This window comes from Polypterus senegalus, chromosome 3 (assembly GCF_016835505.1).
Source record: "Polypterus senegalus isolate Bchr_013 chromosome 3, ASM1683550v1, whole genome shotgun sequence".
NCBI lineage: Eukaryota > Metazoa > Chordata > Cladistia > Polypteriformes > Polypteridae > Polypterus > Polypterus senegalus.
Genome location: NC_053156.1, coordinates 38,178,677 through 38,194,188, shown reverse-complemented (window position 1 = coordinate 38,194,188; position 15,512 = coordinate 38,178,677). Strand labels below are relative to the sequence as shown.

The following is a 15,512-nucleotide window of genomic DNA, read 5'->3' as shown; positions in this document are numbered from 1 at the left end:
TTATTCTCTTAACCAGTAGCCAAATTAAAATCAGGTGCGGCTAAGAGGGAGCTAACAAATAACTCTATGCCCCGTGCACCTGTGTGTAATTATTACAATGAAGAATATATAAAAAGAATAACAAAGAAAGTTATTAGAACAAGGCACACATTTTCTTTTTCCCCAGAGAGCTGCAACTCCTAATGGCAGAATAAGAGCAGAATGTCAGAAATCCATTAACAGAAGCTATCAACTTGTAATTGTAACTAAGTGGTCAGATTTAAGAGGTGCCGTTGCTGCTTCATGGCTATGCCATCCTGACTCTGACTTGTAGCCCCTGCCCTTGTCTCTCTGCAGTTTTCACGTTCTCCCAGTGGCTTTATGGAGTGTGAATGCTTTCCTCTTGCCTCTGAGGGCTTCGTGCAGATATTCCCCTTTCTTTCCAAACTCCCCCAGATGAGCAGGTTACATTGATTGTCATCTCTAAGCTGGTGGCATGTGTGAATGTGCGTTGGCATGGACTGGCTTTCCATTTAAGCTTAGTGTCTCTCTTGCACTCAGTACCATCAGGATAGAATGTGGTTCAATACAATCAGAAATGGGAAAATAAGGTTCAGGTAATAGTGGATGGATGCAGGAATAACAGGACACAAAAGGAAAAATTTGGGGTGCCAACGGGGTCATCCCGTTTAATATTCAATAAGTGAAACAAAAGAACAACTCCTTGGTGTATTTGCCTTATGGGACTCTGGGCTGAAAACAAAACAAAAGGTATAGGCTTGTTAGACGTAAGTTAAGTCAGTCTGCTCGGGAGCTCCGACTGGTTGGCAGCTCTTGCTAAGAATGATATCTCCATCCGGGAAGCTGGGGCTTTTATGGAGGGGTAGAGTCAGCTGTCCACACTGGGTCGTTTCTCTGCATTGTGGGTAATACACTGCTAGCAATAGCTCCCCATCTTGACCTGGTGGGTTATTACTACATACCTCGACAGAGCCTGTAAGGAGATCCTCCAATGTGCATGCGTTACAAAGGATGGAAATAATTTAATGAGTTTGGGCAGAGTTGAGATGAAACAAAGGAAAGGGGGACACAGACTGCAGTCTTCAGTGTTCTAATTGTGAAAATCTTTCCTTTTTTATCCAATTAGAATGATTCAGATGATGAAGACGGGTCACCTCCAGCCTGCCGATGTGACTTGTTTCCAAATAAGCATTTCCAAGCAGTTGATGGCTGCGAAGAAAACAACTCCTGGATTTGTGAAAAGAGACTATAAAATGAATTTTCAGGGTCCTTGGCATAATATATTTCCTAGGAAGTTTATTTTCATGTTCTGTATGGTGGGATTTCGTTCTGTGAGTTATAAAAAAAAAACTTAATGCACTTTAAATTAAAAATTCCATTTGTCAAGCTGCCTTAATCCAGGGCACTGCAGGGTGGTGCGCCCATGTGGGCAGTGACAGAAGCAAAAGTAAGAACCAACCCAGCAGGATATCCTTCACAGGATATTTTCAGGCACAGACCTACAGCCAGACCTCAGATTAAGGCTGTGTTGGAGTTGGCACTTAACCAAGGCTGAACTTCTCTGGGATGCTGTCAAGACTGGCATTTATTTATGCATAATTTTTTTATTTCCCATGCCTGTTTTCAGAGTCACTAACATGTATACCATTTACCTTTATGTGTTCAGATATATTAATAATGCTATATTATTTTTGTGACCCCCCCCACAATGCCAATTTAGACTACATGGACATTGGCATTTTCTGTGGGTTTGTTTATAGATTGGTATAAAGTGACGCCTGGGTGTGCACTCTGTGTGATGCCACAAATAATTACATATAAAAGATGGGGACTGTGACCTTGGCATCACCTGAGTTTGCAGATAACCTAACAAAACATTTCAGCATTTCACACACAAAGCCTCATCTTGTGTCTTTTTCTTCAGTTAAGTCTTTGCTGTTTTTGACCTCATCCTTTGGTTTGGTTCAGGATTTTAAAATTCTTGCTAATGATCTAATAATAATAATAATAATAATAGATTTTATTTATAACGCGCTTTTCATGGACAAAATCTCAAAGTGCTACAACAAGAGCAATAATCACAAAGTTTAAAAGTTTAAAACACTAGATTAAATTTACAATCTCAGCAGTTATATGCTTTCCTAAATAAAAAAAGTCTTCAAATTTGCTTTAAAAGTGTCCAGATTTTGTGTAGTTCTCAGTTCAACAGGGAGCTGATTCCAGAGCTGTGGGGCAGCAGAGCAAAAAGCTCGACCCCCCATAGTGCGGAGCTTAGTAAGGGGAGTCTGAAGCTGAATGCTGCCAAATGATCTGAGGATCCGATTGGAAGTTTGTAAGTGAATCAGATCTTGAAGGTAAGAAGGTGCCTGGCCATAGATACATTTATGGGTTAATAGAAGAATTTTGTACTCAATCCGGGAGGAAACAGGGAGCCAATGAAGTGATTTGAGGATGGGAGTAATATGTTTGAATTTCCGTACTCTTAGTAGGATTCTTGCAGCACTGTTTTGGATATATTGAAGCTTTTGTAATTCTTTGGTATGAATACCCACAAAAAGTCCATTCCAGTAGTCCAGCCTTGAAGATATAAAGGCATGGACAAGTTTCTCTGCATCTGGGAGGGTTAAGAGGGGGCGGAGTTTGGAGATTTTTCGTAGATGGTAAAACGATGCCTTACACACATGTTTTATGTGGTCACTGAAGGTCAACTGTGGATCAAACCGAACTCCCAGATTAGTGACTGAGGAAGAAAGAGTAATGACCTGGCTGTCAAAAGTGAACTGGAGTATTGGAAAAGAACGAATCTGGTTGGGGTGCCAACAAGGAGACCCTCAGTTTTATTGCTATTCAGCTGTAGAAAATTGCAAGCCTTTATCTCCTCCAGGCATTTAGTAAGGTGTAATGTGGCCTCTGAAGGATTTGGGGCAGTTTTAATGTAGAGCTGCGTGTCGTTGGCATAACAATGAAAAGATAGTCCGTGTCTGGCAATGACATGCCCAAGAGGTAACATATAGATATTGAAAAGGATAGGACCAAGAACTGACCCCTGCGGGACCCCACATAAGACGGTGGACAGTCTGGAGGAGCAATCTCCCAACGAGACCTGTTCAGTCCTGCCAGACAGGTAGGACTGGAACCACCGTAATGCAGTTCCCGAGAGTCCAGCTTTGTGATGAAGACGATCCAGGAGGATGGAATGATCGACTGTATCGAAGGCCGCTGACAAGTCCAGAAGAATAAGCAGGGATGGTGAGCCTGCATCAGCTGCCATCAGTAGATCGTTTGTCACCCTGAGCAGTGCTGTTTCCGTGCTGTGGGCTGAACGAAAACCTGACTGGAACTTTTCAAACAGATTATTACATGTAAGATGACTCTGGAGTTGAAAGGCAACTCAGGTCACGTTTGACTTATGCAATTCTCCCAATCCTGTTTCCTTTGCTGTGATGTTTTCCCTTTCCTTCCTCGCCACAACAGATAAGAAAGGAAAAGCGGGGTATTGACAAAAACCCAAAAAAGTCCAAGAAAGAACACACAAAATCCATGTGAAGCCATGGAGCAACGACACTTACCACTGCACCACCATCCTGCTCAAAAATAAAATGAAGTGGTGCACTTTGAGAAGTTTAAAGCTTGGTGACATAATGCTCAGGTGACATTCAGGCCTAACATTTTTTCCAACAATGGTAAAGAAATTTTTCAGGAACTGATAAGAAAACTATAGGCACATATGGCTATACTGGGAACAATGGAAATAAAGTGAAGACTCACCCAGTCCACCTATGATGATGGCAGATCAGCAGACTTTGTTGCAGAATGTGAAACGAAACATCAGAAGTGTTTGAAGAGTAAATAGCCATGTATATATACATGTAAGAATCAAACAAATCAAATATAGAGGTTTCTCTTTTTTTTCATCCATCGATATTTCACCCCAAATACTTTAAAAGTCTTATTTAATTTTGAAAAGTGGCTAAGGTTAGGACCATGTTGGAGTTAAGGTTAAGGTTCATACAATAAATTATTATTTTTCTTTACATATTACATCATTTCGTCTTCCAGGGTGCCAGGTGAAAGCGCAGAATCCTAAAACCAAGTATTTGTAGGTAGCGCTGATTGGTGAATTTTCTGGGTTCACTGGTGATTTTGTTTGTCAGATTTTTCCCTGAAAATTCAATGTGCAGCTGGCTTATGCAAACCTTTATTTCTCAGTATCTCATGATGCTTTGTGAGGCTGCAGAACTGTAGCTAGCAATGTTACCTGTGACTCCTTCATTCCATTCTTACTTATAAGTAGGTTTCACGTTACTTGTCAGTTATCCAGTCGTATGCTCAAAACATGTTGAACACATGGGTTTTTTTGCTAAAATATTGCTAGATACTTCCAGAAAAATCAACGCACATCATAAACGTGAAACACATTCCTATAACACGTGCAGTGGTGTAGTTATTAACATTGCTGTCGCACAGCTCAAGATCATTTTTGTCCTCAATTATTTCTCTAGCATAGTTGTCAGATGCTTCCCTAACCACTTAAAAAAGCATTGTACCTTTATAATCCGCTCAAATCTAGTTCGTTTTCTCCTTCCCCATTGACTTCAAAGCATTTTGCAAAGTTGGTCGAAATTTGCCGAAAACCTTTCCATGATTTCGATGAACTCAAGGTGAAGTGAATTCAGTACGGTTCACTGTTTAAAGGGCTATGAGAAGTGGAGTTTAGTTAATGTGGACCGACCGTCAGTCTGCCTCCAGCTCTACACACATGCTTACCGGAGGCTGGTGTGAGTTAAGTACTGTAGTATAAAGGAGGACAGGTGGTCTACTTCATCTGACTCGTGTCATTTGCGTGACCCCTAGCAATGACCCGTGTTATGTTTCACTGGGGATTTTGTCTCTTGCTTTTCTGTCTGTTTTGCTTCTTTATAATGTCTGATTTTGCTTCAATTTTGGCTAATTGCTTTTGCATAGTGTTAGTTCAATGTATTTTAAGTTGTGAAATGAGTCTCCAGTTTAGGTAAGCGTCCTCTGTAGGATGAGCTGCAGCCCCCGAGGGCTATCAGTACTCATGTCTGCCACTCCATCCACTCCATCAGTGGACTTCAGCTCACCGTGTCCTTGAACCTCTTTCTGGTTTCTTTACAGTGATGTCTTTGCCTTCTGGGCAAGCAAGGCACTGCTCTCGATCAACCAGCAGATGGTGCTGTGCAAAAGTGAAATAAGTACTATTGTTAAAATATTTCTGACAAACTCAAATTAATCATTATAATCAATTTTATTTTGCTAATTGCAATTTCAGATATACAAACATATTTCTTTTTGGAGTTTATGAAGTTTTCTATGTGCCTGCCACTACTGTCCCGTTTCTGGGCAGGCCCTAGGACCATGAAGTGTTCTACCTCATTTTGCTCAGGTGTGCAGATGTGCAGCCACAGTGTTTCAGTTCCGCATTGGGCCGTGAAGACCTGAGTCATTTTTAAGCAACATGTTGACTGAGTTTTCAAGATGTAATGTAAAGGGTGCGTGGTCTTGCACAGTACATCTCACTATCTTGGAATAGAAGTCATCATTACAATTTAACACTTTGCCAACTGAAAAAATTCTGAATAATAATTTTCATTTCTGATTACCATATATACCCGCAGATAAGTCGGGACTTGATTTTATCGTATAATTTCTGGTATTTTATAATGTTGGTCGTATAAGTCGAATGCGGAAAACTCACGCAATTGGTACAAGGTATTATGATATGCTAATGCCCACCTGAGAGTAACCACGGAGCACACGGCCGTTTTGTACTATGTTGGTGCGGCAATGCGCTGTATCAGCTCTGCTCCTAACCTCACTCTCTATTGTGCCTACGTGACCACACGGTAATACCCAGACTATTCCGAAGCGATGTTTGCACTAATTTGTATTTTTGTATCTCACACCCTCATACACCTTTATCGTAAGAGCATCTCTTATCTATGATGGAGCATTCAATCAGAGGAAAATATGAAGCTGGTTTTAAATTAAACGTCATTGAAGTAGAGAATGAAATTGGTAACTGTGCTGCTGCAACAAAATTCAATGCATCTAAGAAACTGATGTGAAATTGGAGGAGGCAAGATGATATATATAAAAAAAAATTAAGTGTTGCATTTTTGAACAGGTGTCTAAGTCAGAATCTGATTTTAAAGTCGATTTTAGACTTATTGGTGAGTATATACGGTATATGATGTTGATTTTGGTGTTGTCTGGTGGTTGCTGTTATGAGACTGTGTCTCCAGGGATTATTGTAAGAAGCCACAAGCCCAAGAGATGTAAACGTGAACCAGAAATCATAGTCAGTGCCAGGCTAAAGCCAGAAGACATAGCACAGGCAACCAAACCAAAGGGACCAACCAAACAAAGTCAAAAGCAAAAAAGGGATTCAAGAACTGTGAAACAGACTTAGCACTTAGCCTACTTAGCTAGAAACTAACTACCACTAAGATACTGGATTTTTTTTTCTCTGTCCAACAGAGAGCTGTTTATAGTTGGAATCATGGCATTATTTATGTCCGAAGTCTAATGAGGTCATAAGCAAGACGATCATGATCACGTGATGGGCAACCCTCCATCCCGAGACAAATTACTTCCTGTCAAGTGATGTTCTGATCATGTTGCATAAATAAAAAAAGCAAAAACTTCCAAATAGAAAAATAAAATTCCAAAACAACTGAAAATGTGAAAAAAAAAGAAATGAATAATGCCACAAAAAGTGTATAGTTATAACAGTTGTACTGTATAACAATATGTTAATAGATTATTTTTTGTGATAGTCAACTGAAGCCATCATTTTATCATCACCGGTGCTGGTATCTTAATACTTTGCGAGTCGCACTGTCTATCTCTCTCTCTCTTTCTACTTCATGAGAGGTGTACTGGAGGCCGTCTCCTTCCTCGGCCACCTGCCAATTGTACCTCCACAGCTCCTTCTATTCGCCCTGATGATCTTTTCTCTAACTTGCTTATTGCCTGTTCATTCACACTGCTGGCTCTTCTTCACACTACTTAATTGGGGGTCAAAGACAACACCAACTGCACACATTTTCACCAACTCTGTGAGTGAATTGAAGCCCAGGATCTTTCCCAAGGCTCATCAGCAGCCATGTCCATAGCTTCAGGGAGAGTAGCAGGTCTCACAGGGTCTGCTTTTTAAGTGGCTGATCATCTTTATCTCTCTGTCTCTCACACGCACACACACACACACACACACACACACATACAGCCTCTTCATAACTTGTAATTGTAGGGTCCAGACTAGACCACAGCTTGGGAACAGCTACAGAGAAGGCTCAGTCGGCCTTTGTTTTATGTTTCATCCTTGGGACAACTAAAAGCAATTTATCAGAGGATCTCAATGACCTTGGGGGACATAAACAGTAGGGAGGTCTAAGATACATGGTGGAGGGAGACCATTCAGTGCCTGAAAAACAAATAATAAAGTCAATTCTCTTTTTAATGGAGAACAGTCAAGACTTGTGGAATGTACTCATACTTTATGATGCCAGTTAAAAGATGAGCAGCAGTTTTTGGGGCAATCTGGAGTGTGGATAGTAAGGTCTGGCTAGGTCTGGTAAAAAGGGCATGGAAGTTGCCTACTCTGGATGATATTAAAGTCCCAAGGAGGCATCACAGTTTTGAGATCATTCTTAGCTGATAGAAAGAAGCTCAAATAGCAGAATTCATTAGGTTGTCAAATTTTATCCAAGTGGCCCAACTGAAAACCTTTGTTCCTGTTCTTGTGTATTTGGTTTATTACGTTTTTCTGTTTTTTGACTGTTGCCTTAATGTTTTATGTTTTGTTTGTATTTTTTGTTCTTTTTGAATTTTGGTGCATTTTCTGCACCTTTTCCGGATTTTGTCCCTATTTAAAAATGTTGTATTAGTTTTGCCCTTTTCTTTGAACCTTTGTACCTTTTCTCACTGGAACCTTTTGCTTGGAATTCTTGCATCTTTTCACTTTACATTTTACATTATATGAATTCTTTGCTTTGAATTGACTGAATCTTTTGGTTGGCTTGACTTTTGTTTAATTAAATAAACTCAATTCCTTGTGTGATGCCAGGTTTTTTTTTTCCCTCTCCTTTTATATATTGGTGGCAAAGCATAACAAGTCCAAAAACTGGAACTAGAGCAAGTATTCAGCCCCTTGACCTTCAGCGGATTCCAATGAAAAGAATCCCTTTGAAACCATCACCTCCAAGAGGCCAGAAGTCTGAAGCCAACTTTCATCAGGAAAGTACTGGAGTGCCCCCATTGTGCTGCTCAGAAAGTGGAACGCCAAAGCAACAGTCCGTTATGTGCCAAGGCCAATGCAGAAAACTCTTGTGGCGTACAGACACGCAGTATATAAATACTAGTAATGAAGTCTCACTTCACTGGGCCCGCTGTTTCATTGATGTATTTTTTTATTATATTATCACTGTTGGTGGAGAAGGGGGCTTTGAACATTACAGTTCAATGAAGCAGTTATTGTGTCTGTGTCTGACTTGATATTTTGTATTTTGTATTGATATATTAAAGGTCTATATTTAAAAAGTCTACACCATCTTTTGCCTAAAAATAAAAATGAGAGACTACAAAAATGAAATTAAAATAACATTTCTCTCATGATCTGGGATTTTCAAGCACTAAAGAGTTCCGAAGCACTTCCAATAATGTCTACTAGAGGTGGCTATCACCAGCAAGCCCTGGCTTGTAATAATGGCAAGCACTGAATCTTTAAAAAGTCTGTTCTTCACAATCACTCTGAAGCTCCGTACAGCCACGTTCATAATGAACCGCCAGGAATTGTGGGTGACCTTCAGTGATTGGCAGGTGGCCCCGCCTCTTGTGCCGACCACCCACAAAACCCTTGGAACATAACACAAGCAGCTTACATACATAAACTAAATCACAATCAAAAGAATGATGCATGTAAACAACATAAAGAATCAAAAATGAACAAAAGAGACATGAAACATGACTCTAAACCCAAGGCTGAGATGGCAATTTCATTCTCAAGCTCACTTAGTCTAATTCAGGTTTGTGGGAGGCTGCAGCCAATCCTGGCAGCATTAGACATAGGGCAGGAACCAACGTTGGGCAGGGCATCCATGAACTGAGGGAGTTCACTGCTGCACGTACCCACACATTTACATTCTCCATTAACCTTAGATGCGTTTCTGTGGGTTGTGGTGGAGGGGGCGCATTTTTAGGATGTTTCTTTTGTAGTGTTTTTATTTTTTAGTGGTAAACTGATATTGTGCCCCTGGGCAGTCCCGATTCTGATCATCAATGACACAGGGAACTGAATCAAAACAAGCAGACAGACTAAGTCATGGCATAAACCCAAATTTAAAATGAAAGTTTTGTATCGGGAATGAAACGACATTTACGGCCAAATTTCACTTTATATTATAAACAGCCACATCTTTGCTCTCTTTTGGCAGTACGGTTAAAAGGTTGAATTGTAAGACACAAGGCTGTCATTTCTGTCCCCTTCACTCTGTCACAAGGTGACTCTTCCTTGACCTGCTCGTTAGAACATCAGAACAATTGGGACGAGAACAGGCCATTCAGCCAAACAAAGCTCGACAGTCCTACCTACATCAAGTCAAGTTTTGAAAGTCCCTAAAGCTCCGCTGTCTACCACACTACTTGGTAGCTTATTCCAAATTGTTCCATTTAGCAAGAGTAATTCAGTTCTGTACATGTGAGGTGTCTTGGGACAGTGACCTACAGTGAGGTGCTATATACTGCACAGTAAGTGAGAGCAGTGTAAGGGACGCCCAAGAAACAGAAGGATGGGGGAAGACACCTTCTTTAGGGCACTGCCTTCCCTAGAACGCTAGATGGCAGCGCCCCGGGGTTGAAGCAGTGCCCCAGATTCCCACAGGGCACCATGGAACTTGGAGTTCTTTACCTCAGCCCTGTTGGGTACCATGGGTGCTGCCAGGGGGTGCTGCAAAGACTGAGGAGCCATATGGCATGGGGTTTCTGTCTTACCCAGAAGTGCTTACAGACCATGTGAGTAGAAGAGCAGTTGGCCAATATAAGAGGACTTGCCGGCCTCATAGGGACGAGCCAGAGTAAAGTGGAAGGTGGATGAAGTACGGTAGCCCCAGTGCAGTGGCCCTGAAGGACAAGTGAAAAATTAAATTTAAAGGTGTAACGCACACAATTAAACAAGATGATGTGCATAATTAAACAACTTAACGCGCACATTCAAACGAGGTGACACGCAGAATTAAATGTGGTGCCACACAATTAAAAAAAGGTGGAGGCAGTGACAAGGAGAGAGAAAAAGAAATAATTGTGTACTGTTGGGCTTGTGCTTGTACATACTTGTGGCTGTGGTGGGAAAAGCTTTGGGAAAAGTTTCCAATAATAAAAATCTTTTTGTGTTTTAAACTTGTGACCTGTACCTGTCTGTGTTGGGTTTGGGGAGCTGGAGCGTTCATAGCAGGTATATTTTGACTTAATGTGTACACCCTATGTTTGTATATGTAATAACATCATTGTTAGATTCGCAGATGACTCAACATTAATCAGGTTTATCAATGAAGAGACAGCCTACTGAGAAGAGTTGCAGAACCTGACGTTACTCAATACCATAAAAACTCCATCGATTTGAGGAGGCACAGGAATGATCTGGTGCCACCCACCATAAATGGGGAGATGTTAGAAAGACTTCCCACCTTTACATTTTTGGGAACTTACTGTATATCACGGTGGAGTTCTCATGGATGACTGGCAGTGCTTCACTGGTCAAGAGGGCATAGCAGCCACCTTATTTCCTCAGAAAATTCAAGAAGTTCAGTCGGCCTGAGCAGCTTCTACTGATGTTCCATCGAGAATGTCCTCATTTACTCTCGGATGGTTTGGCACTCCAGTGTCTCCAGGGCTCCAGAGAGTCTTAAACGCTGCACCAAAGATCATTGAAACCCAGCAATGGATGACACCTACCGTCACCATTGTCTCTGCAGGACTACTAATGTCGCTAAAGACTCAACTCACTCTGGTCACTGTCTGTTTCTCCTGTTGCCCTCTGGTAGGCGTTACAGGACCCCATAAAGCTGGACCTCCAGGGTCAAAGACAGTTTTTTTCCTAGGGCTATTATTGAACTAAATTTAGCACTATACAAGTAGGGTTCTCCAGGAAATGCTCTCTTTGGGCACTTTACATTTTATTTTTTAGACATAGCACAGCCTATGTTTATGTTTATATTTATGCATATTGTCATTCACTTTAAATATATTGTTTTATATCAACTGTTTTTATTTTTATATTTATACGTATGTCTGTGTTTAAATGTATGTTATCCTGGGACTTGCTATTAAATTTTGTTGTACTGTACATTATGCTATGACAATGAAGGCTATTCTGTTTCATTCTGTTCTAATAACACATAGAAACATTAGAACAATTTTGACAAGAATAGGCCATTCAGCCAACAAGCTTTCCAATCCTATTCAAGACTCTTCAAAATAGAATAGCTGAGTTTTGAAATCCACCACACTACTTGGTCATTTATTCCAGTTGTCTGTGGTTCTTTGCATGAAGAAAAGCTTTCTAACATTTATCAAAATTTGTGTGAAATGTCCATGTAACAAGGTTCCAGCTGGGTTCATGCTGAATTTACTTTAAAGCAACACCTAGAATCCGCTGCCCTCTCCCCCTCATATTTTTAAACACATAAATAATGTTGCCTCTTAATCGCTGCTTTTCCTCAAAATTGAAAAGAAACTGAAAAGACTCAATTCCTTCAGTCTCTCCTCATAGCTCACACCGCTCAATCCTGAATCAGCCTAGTCGCTCTCCTCTGGACTTCCTCTGGTGCTGCTTTGTCTTCTTCTGTAATATGGAGGCCAGAACTGAACACAGCAGTCGAGATGAGGCCACACTCCTGCGACTTGTACTCCACACCTCGTGATATCTAAACTGATATTCTGCTAGCTTGTGATGAAGGCACAGTGAGCCAGAATTTTACACTTGGAAGGGATGGGGGTTACTGAAACTCCAATTCTATTCTTAGCTTTTATTTTGAAAAAACTGCCAGAGATAAGGTGAACACAGGAAGGACTTTTATGTTGATGGAAAGTATAACAGGAAGCTAATCATCCTGAGTAAGGTAGAAAAAAAAAACTGGAAAAGAGGAAAGAGAGAGGAGATCCTCCATCTTGGGGAAACAGGCCTGAAGAGTAGACTGCAGGGAGTAGTCTTGGGGATTACAAAGTATTACAAAGTGATTGTGGAATTCTAGGTGGAATGGAGAAGCTTCCAGACAACTAATATAACAGATTACACTTACTGGAAGTTCACTGACTCTAGACCAGGAGACCAGGTTTTCATTCTAACCCTTTTCTTAATTAGTGACCTGCTTTTGCTGCTAACTAATTTCTTTTGAATTAATTGTAATTGATTTGTTTTTTAAGATTTGTTCCCCTGAATTTCTTCATCATTCCTCTGAATTGCTTCATTTCTTTCCTTAAATGTCAACCCAAAAGAAATGAAATGTGAAGTGAGTGAGCCAACAGAAGACCAAATAAGTCAGGGCCTCAAACTCCAACCAATTTCATTCCAACCAGTTGCTTAATTAGGCACCAAGTCTTGTTAATTAAACCCTTCTTGCTTCTGTCATAGTGCAATAGCAGACATTTCTGAAATTATTGATTTTCTCTTTTCTAAGATAACTGGTGAAATGTTTTGTGGACCTGAGCAGATCAACATTCTTTATTTTCAGATATTATATGATGGACACAGTTTGCTGGTCATGTTTTAGCTCATTTTGTATTGCACTATTCTTTGGCAGCTTATTAAGAAAAAAGAAACAGTTCAGGGGTCTGAGCCTTCAAGAGTAACTCAATTGAAGTTCATTCTAAAGTTAATTAGCAGGAAAAAAAAAACAGTTCATTAATTAAGAAAAGGGTTAGAATGAAAACCTGCAGCCACTGCAGCCCTCCAGGACCAGATTTGGGGACATTGGATGGTGTTAAGAAGGTCCACGAGGAATGGCTGAGATCAGTCCTATTTTGTAGTGAAAATGGACACTATTCCTTTGGATGGTGGAAAAGTAGAAAATAAGACTCATTACACAGAAGCTTGTTCTTCTGTATCCATAGATAAATATGTTCCAGTGTTTGTAGTTATTGATACATTTAGTCAGTCAGTCATTGTCCATCCTGCTATATCCTAAAACAGGGTCAAGGGGGTCTGCTGGAGCCAATACCAGCCACCACAGGGCGCAAGGCAGGAACAAACCCCGGGCAGGGTGCCAGCCCACTGCAGGGCGCACACACACACACCAAGCACACACTAGGGACAATTTACGATTGCCAATGCACCAAACCTGCATGTCTTTGGACTGTGGGAGGAAACTGGAGTACCCGGAGGAAACCCATGCAGACACGGGGAGAACATGCAAACTCCATGCAGGGAGGACCCAGAAAGCAAACTCAGGTCTCCTTACTGCAAAGTAGCAGCCACCGTGCCGCCCTGCATTCATTCAAGAAACCTAAATATATTTTGGTTTTTTTGAACATTCCAGAATTCAACCTTGGTGTGTTAGTAACTCAGCTTGGGGATAGTTGATACAAGCTTCCTTGACTGATTCTGTTCACTATCTGGATGTAGATAATGACCACCCTACCGTGACTCCTAAATTCTTCTCATAAGATGTACTCTCAATTTTCAGACCTCCCATTGTGTATTCAAACCTAACATTTTTATTTCCTATGTGTAATACTTTACGTTTACTGATGTTAAATTTCATCTACCACAAATCTGCCCAAGCCTGTATGCCAGCGCTATTCAATTCAGGCCAGATTCTCAAACCAAGAAATGTAGCTGGGCCAGACATTTTCAGTAGCCGGTAAACAGCAGGTAATAACAATTTTTAAATCAACACAAATGAATGAATTACAAACAAGTAATGTTTATTCATTGCTTCCCTTTTCATATTTGGTCACATCTGACACTGGCACATCAAAAATGTATAAAAAAACAACATCAAAGCTATAACTGAACAGAATCTAAGGTAGTAGTTTAACTTTTTTTTCCACTTTTGAAATGACCCAGGCACATCTCAAATCAAAAATCGGGAGTGGTCTCCGTGTGATTTTCTCGTATACTCAGATATGGGGATGGACATTTGAGGAGTAAACTGCAACACAATGATTATATTTTTATATGATGTACATTAAAGAGCCATCAACAACAAATCAAATCAAATTAATAACATATTATTATAAAAGTATCCATCCATAAGTTGAATAAATTGGACTGTGCAGCTGCATGAATAAAAAACTACTACTTCCAGTTAGTGGAAATAGCTGAAAAGTTGATAGAAATTTACATTTTGTACCTAATACTTGTATGCAAAATTTGGTTGACCTGAGTGAAAGCAACTCAAGTTATCGTGTTTACACACCATACACACACACACAGACAGGCACACAGACACCGACGGACACACAGACGTAATTCCAAAAATGGCATTTCGCACCCAGGGAAGTCAAAAACGTCAAGAATCATCAAAATCTCGAGGTTGAATTTTTGGACGATTACCATACTTTCCCTCTACTGTACTTTGTATACGAGAGAGTAAAAAAGTGCAGAGTATTAGCAATAACATTTGTTTCCCTTTTGAAATATGAGATCCTCCCTCAATTTAAATGGATTTTTTTTTTTTATCACTGGTATGACGGAGGTTAAATTTGCATTCCACAGCAAAGCCCTACCTGTTGAAATTACTTCCTCGCTCCCAGAAAAAAACTACCTGAGTAAATGTTTTAGAGCAAAGCACCATGTATGACGTGAAAATGGATTGGTACATTTACAGTATTTTAATGATTTGTCTGTTATTGGGTGTCAAGTAATGAATTATTAATTACTAGCCACCCCGAGGCGTAGGATACGCTGCATAGTTATCAACGTCTCAAGTCTATCTGTGTGTGTGTGTGTGTCTCTCGTACGCGCCTGTGTGTGTGTGTGTCTCTTGCACTTGCCTGTGTGTGTGTGTGTCTCTCACGCACGCCTGTGCGTGTGTGTGTCTTTCGCGTGCCTGTGTTTGTGTGTCTCTCTCACGCACGCCTGTGCGTGTGTGTGTCTCTCTTACGCGCCTGTGTGTGTGTGTGTCTCTCGTGCGCGCCTGTGTGTGTGTGTGTCTCTCGTGCGCGCCTGTGCGTGTGTGTGTCTTTCGCGTGCCTGTGTGTGTGTCTTGATTATTGAAAACATTCTTGGCAAGTGCTTTTGCTCTTGCTTGAATTATTGGTGGACAGGGCTCTGTCGTGCATATCCCATGGTCTGTCTTACGTGCCATGGTCGGCCGCTTAGTGAATTGTTAGTGGGCGGGGCTCTGTCTTGCGTGGGTCTTGCTTGCCATGGACTTAGTGAATTATATATATAGATAATTATTACTATTATTATTTTTTTTTACTAAATCTTATTTTCCATGTTTCTTTGTTGATGAGCTCCCGTTGAGGAGTTTATTGGTAACAGAATATAT

The 15,512-nt window shown here is 40.7% G+C and overlaps 1 protein-coding gene across 2 annotated transcripts in view; it reads left to right on the top strand.

Moving 5' to 3' along the window:
- Positions 1-8,457, top strand: part of LOC120525031 — a 59,297-nt gene extending 50,840 nt beyond the window's left edge. The window contains exon 6 of one of the 2 annotated variants that reach the window (XM_039746973.1): positions 8,130-8,457. In XM_039746973.1, the coding sequence (XP_039602907.1) occupies positions 8,130-8,156 (27 nt within the window). In that variant the 3' untranslated portion in view covers positions 8,157-8,457. Of the gene's footprint in view, positions 1-1,126; positions 2,062-8,129 lie in introns of those variants that run through there. The other variant, XM_039746971.1, reaches the window with a different exon arrangement.
- The last annotated feature ends 7,055 nt before the right edge of the window (positions 8,458-15,512 follow it).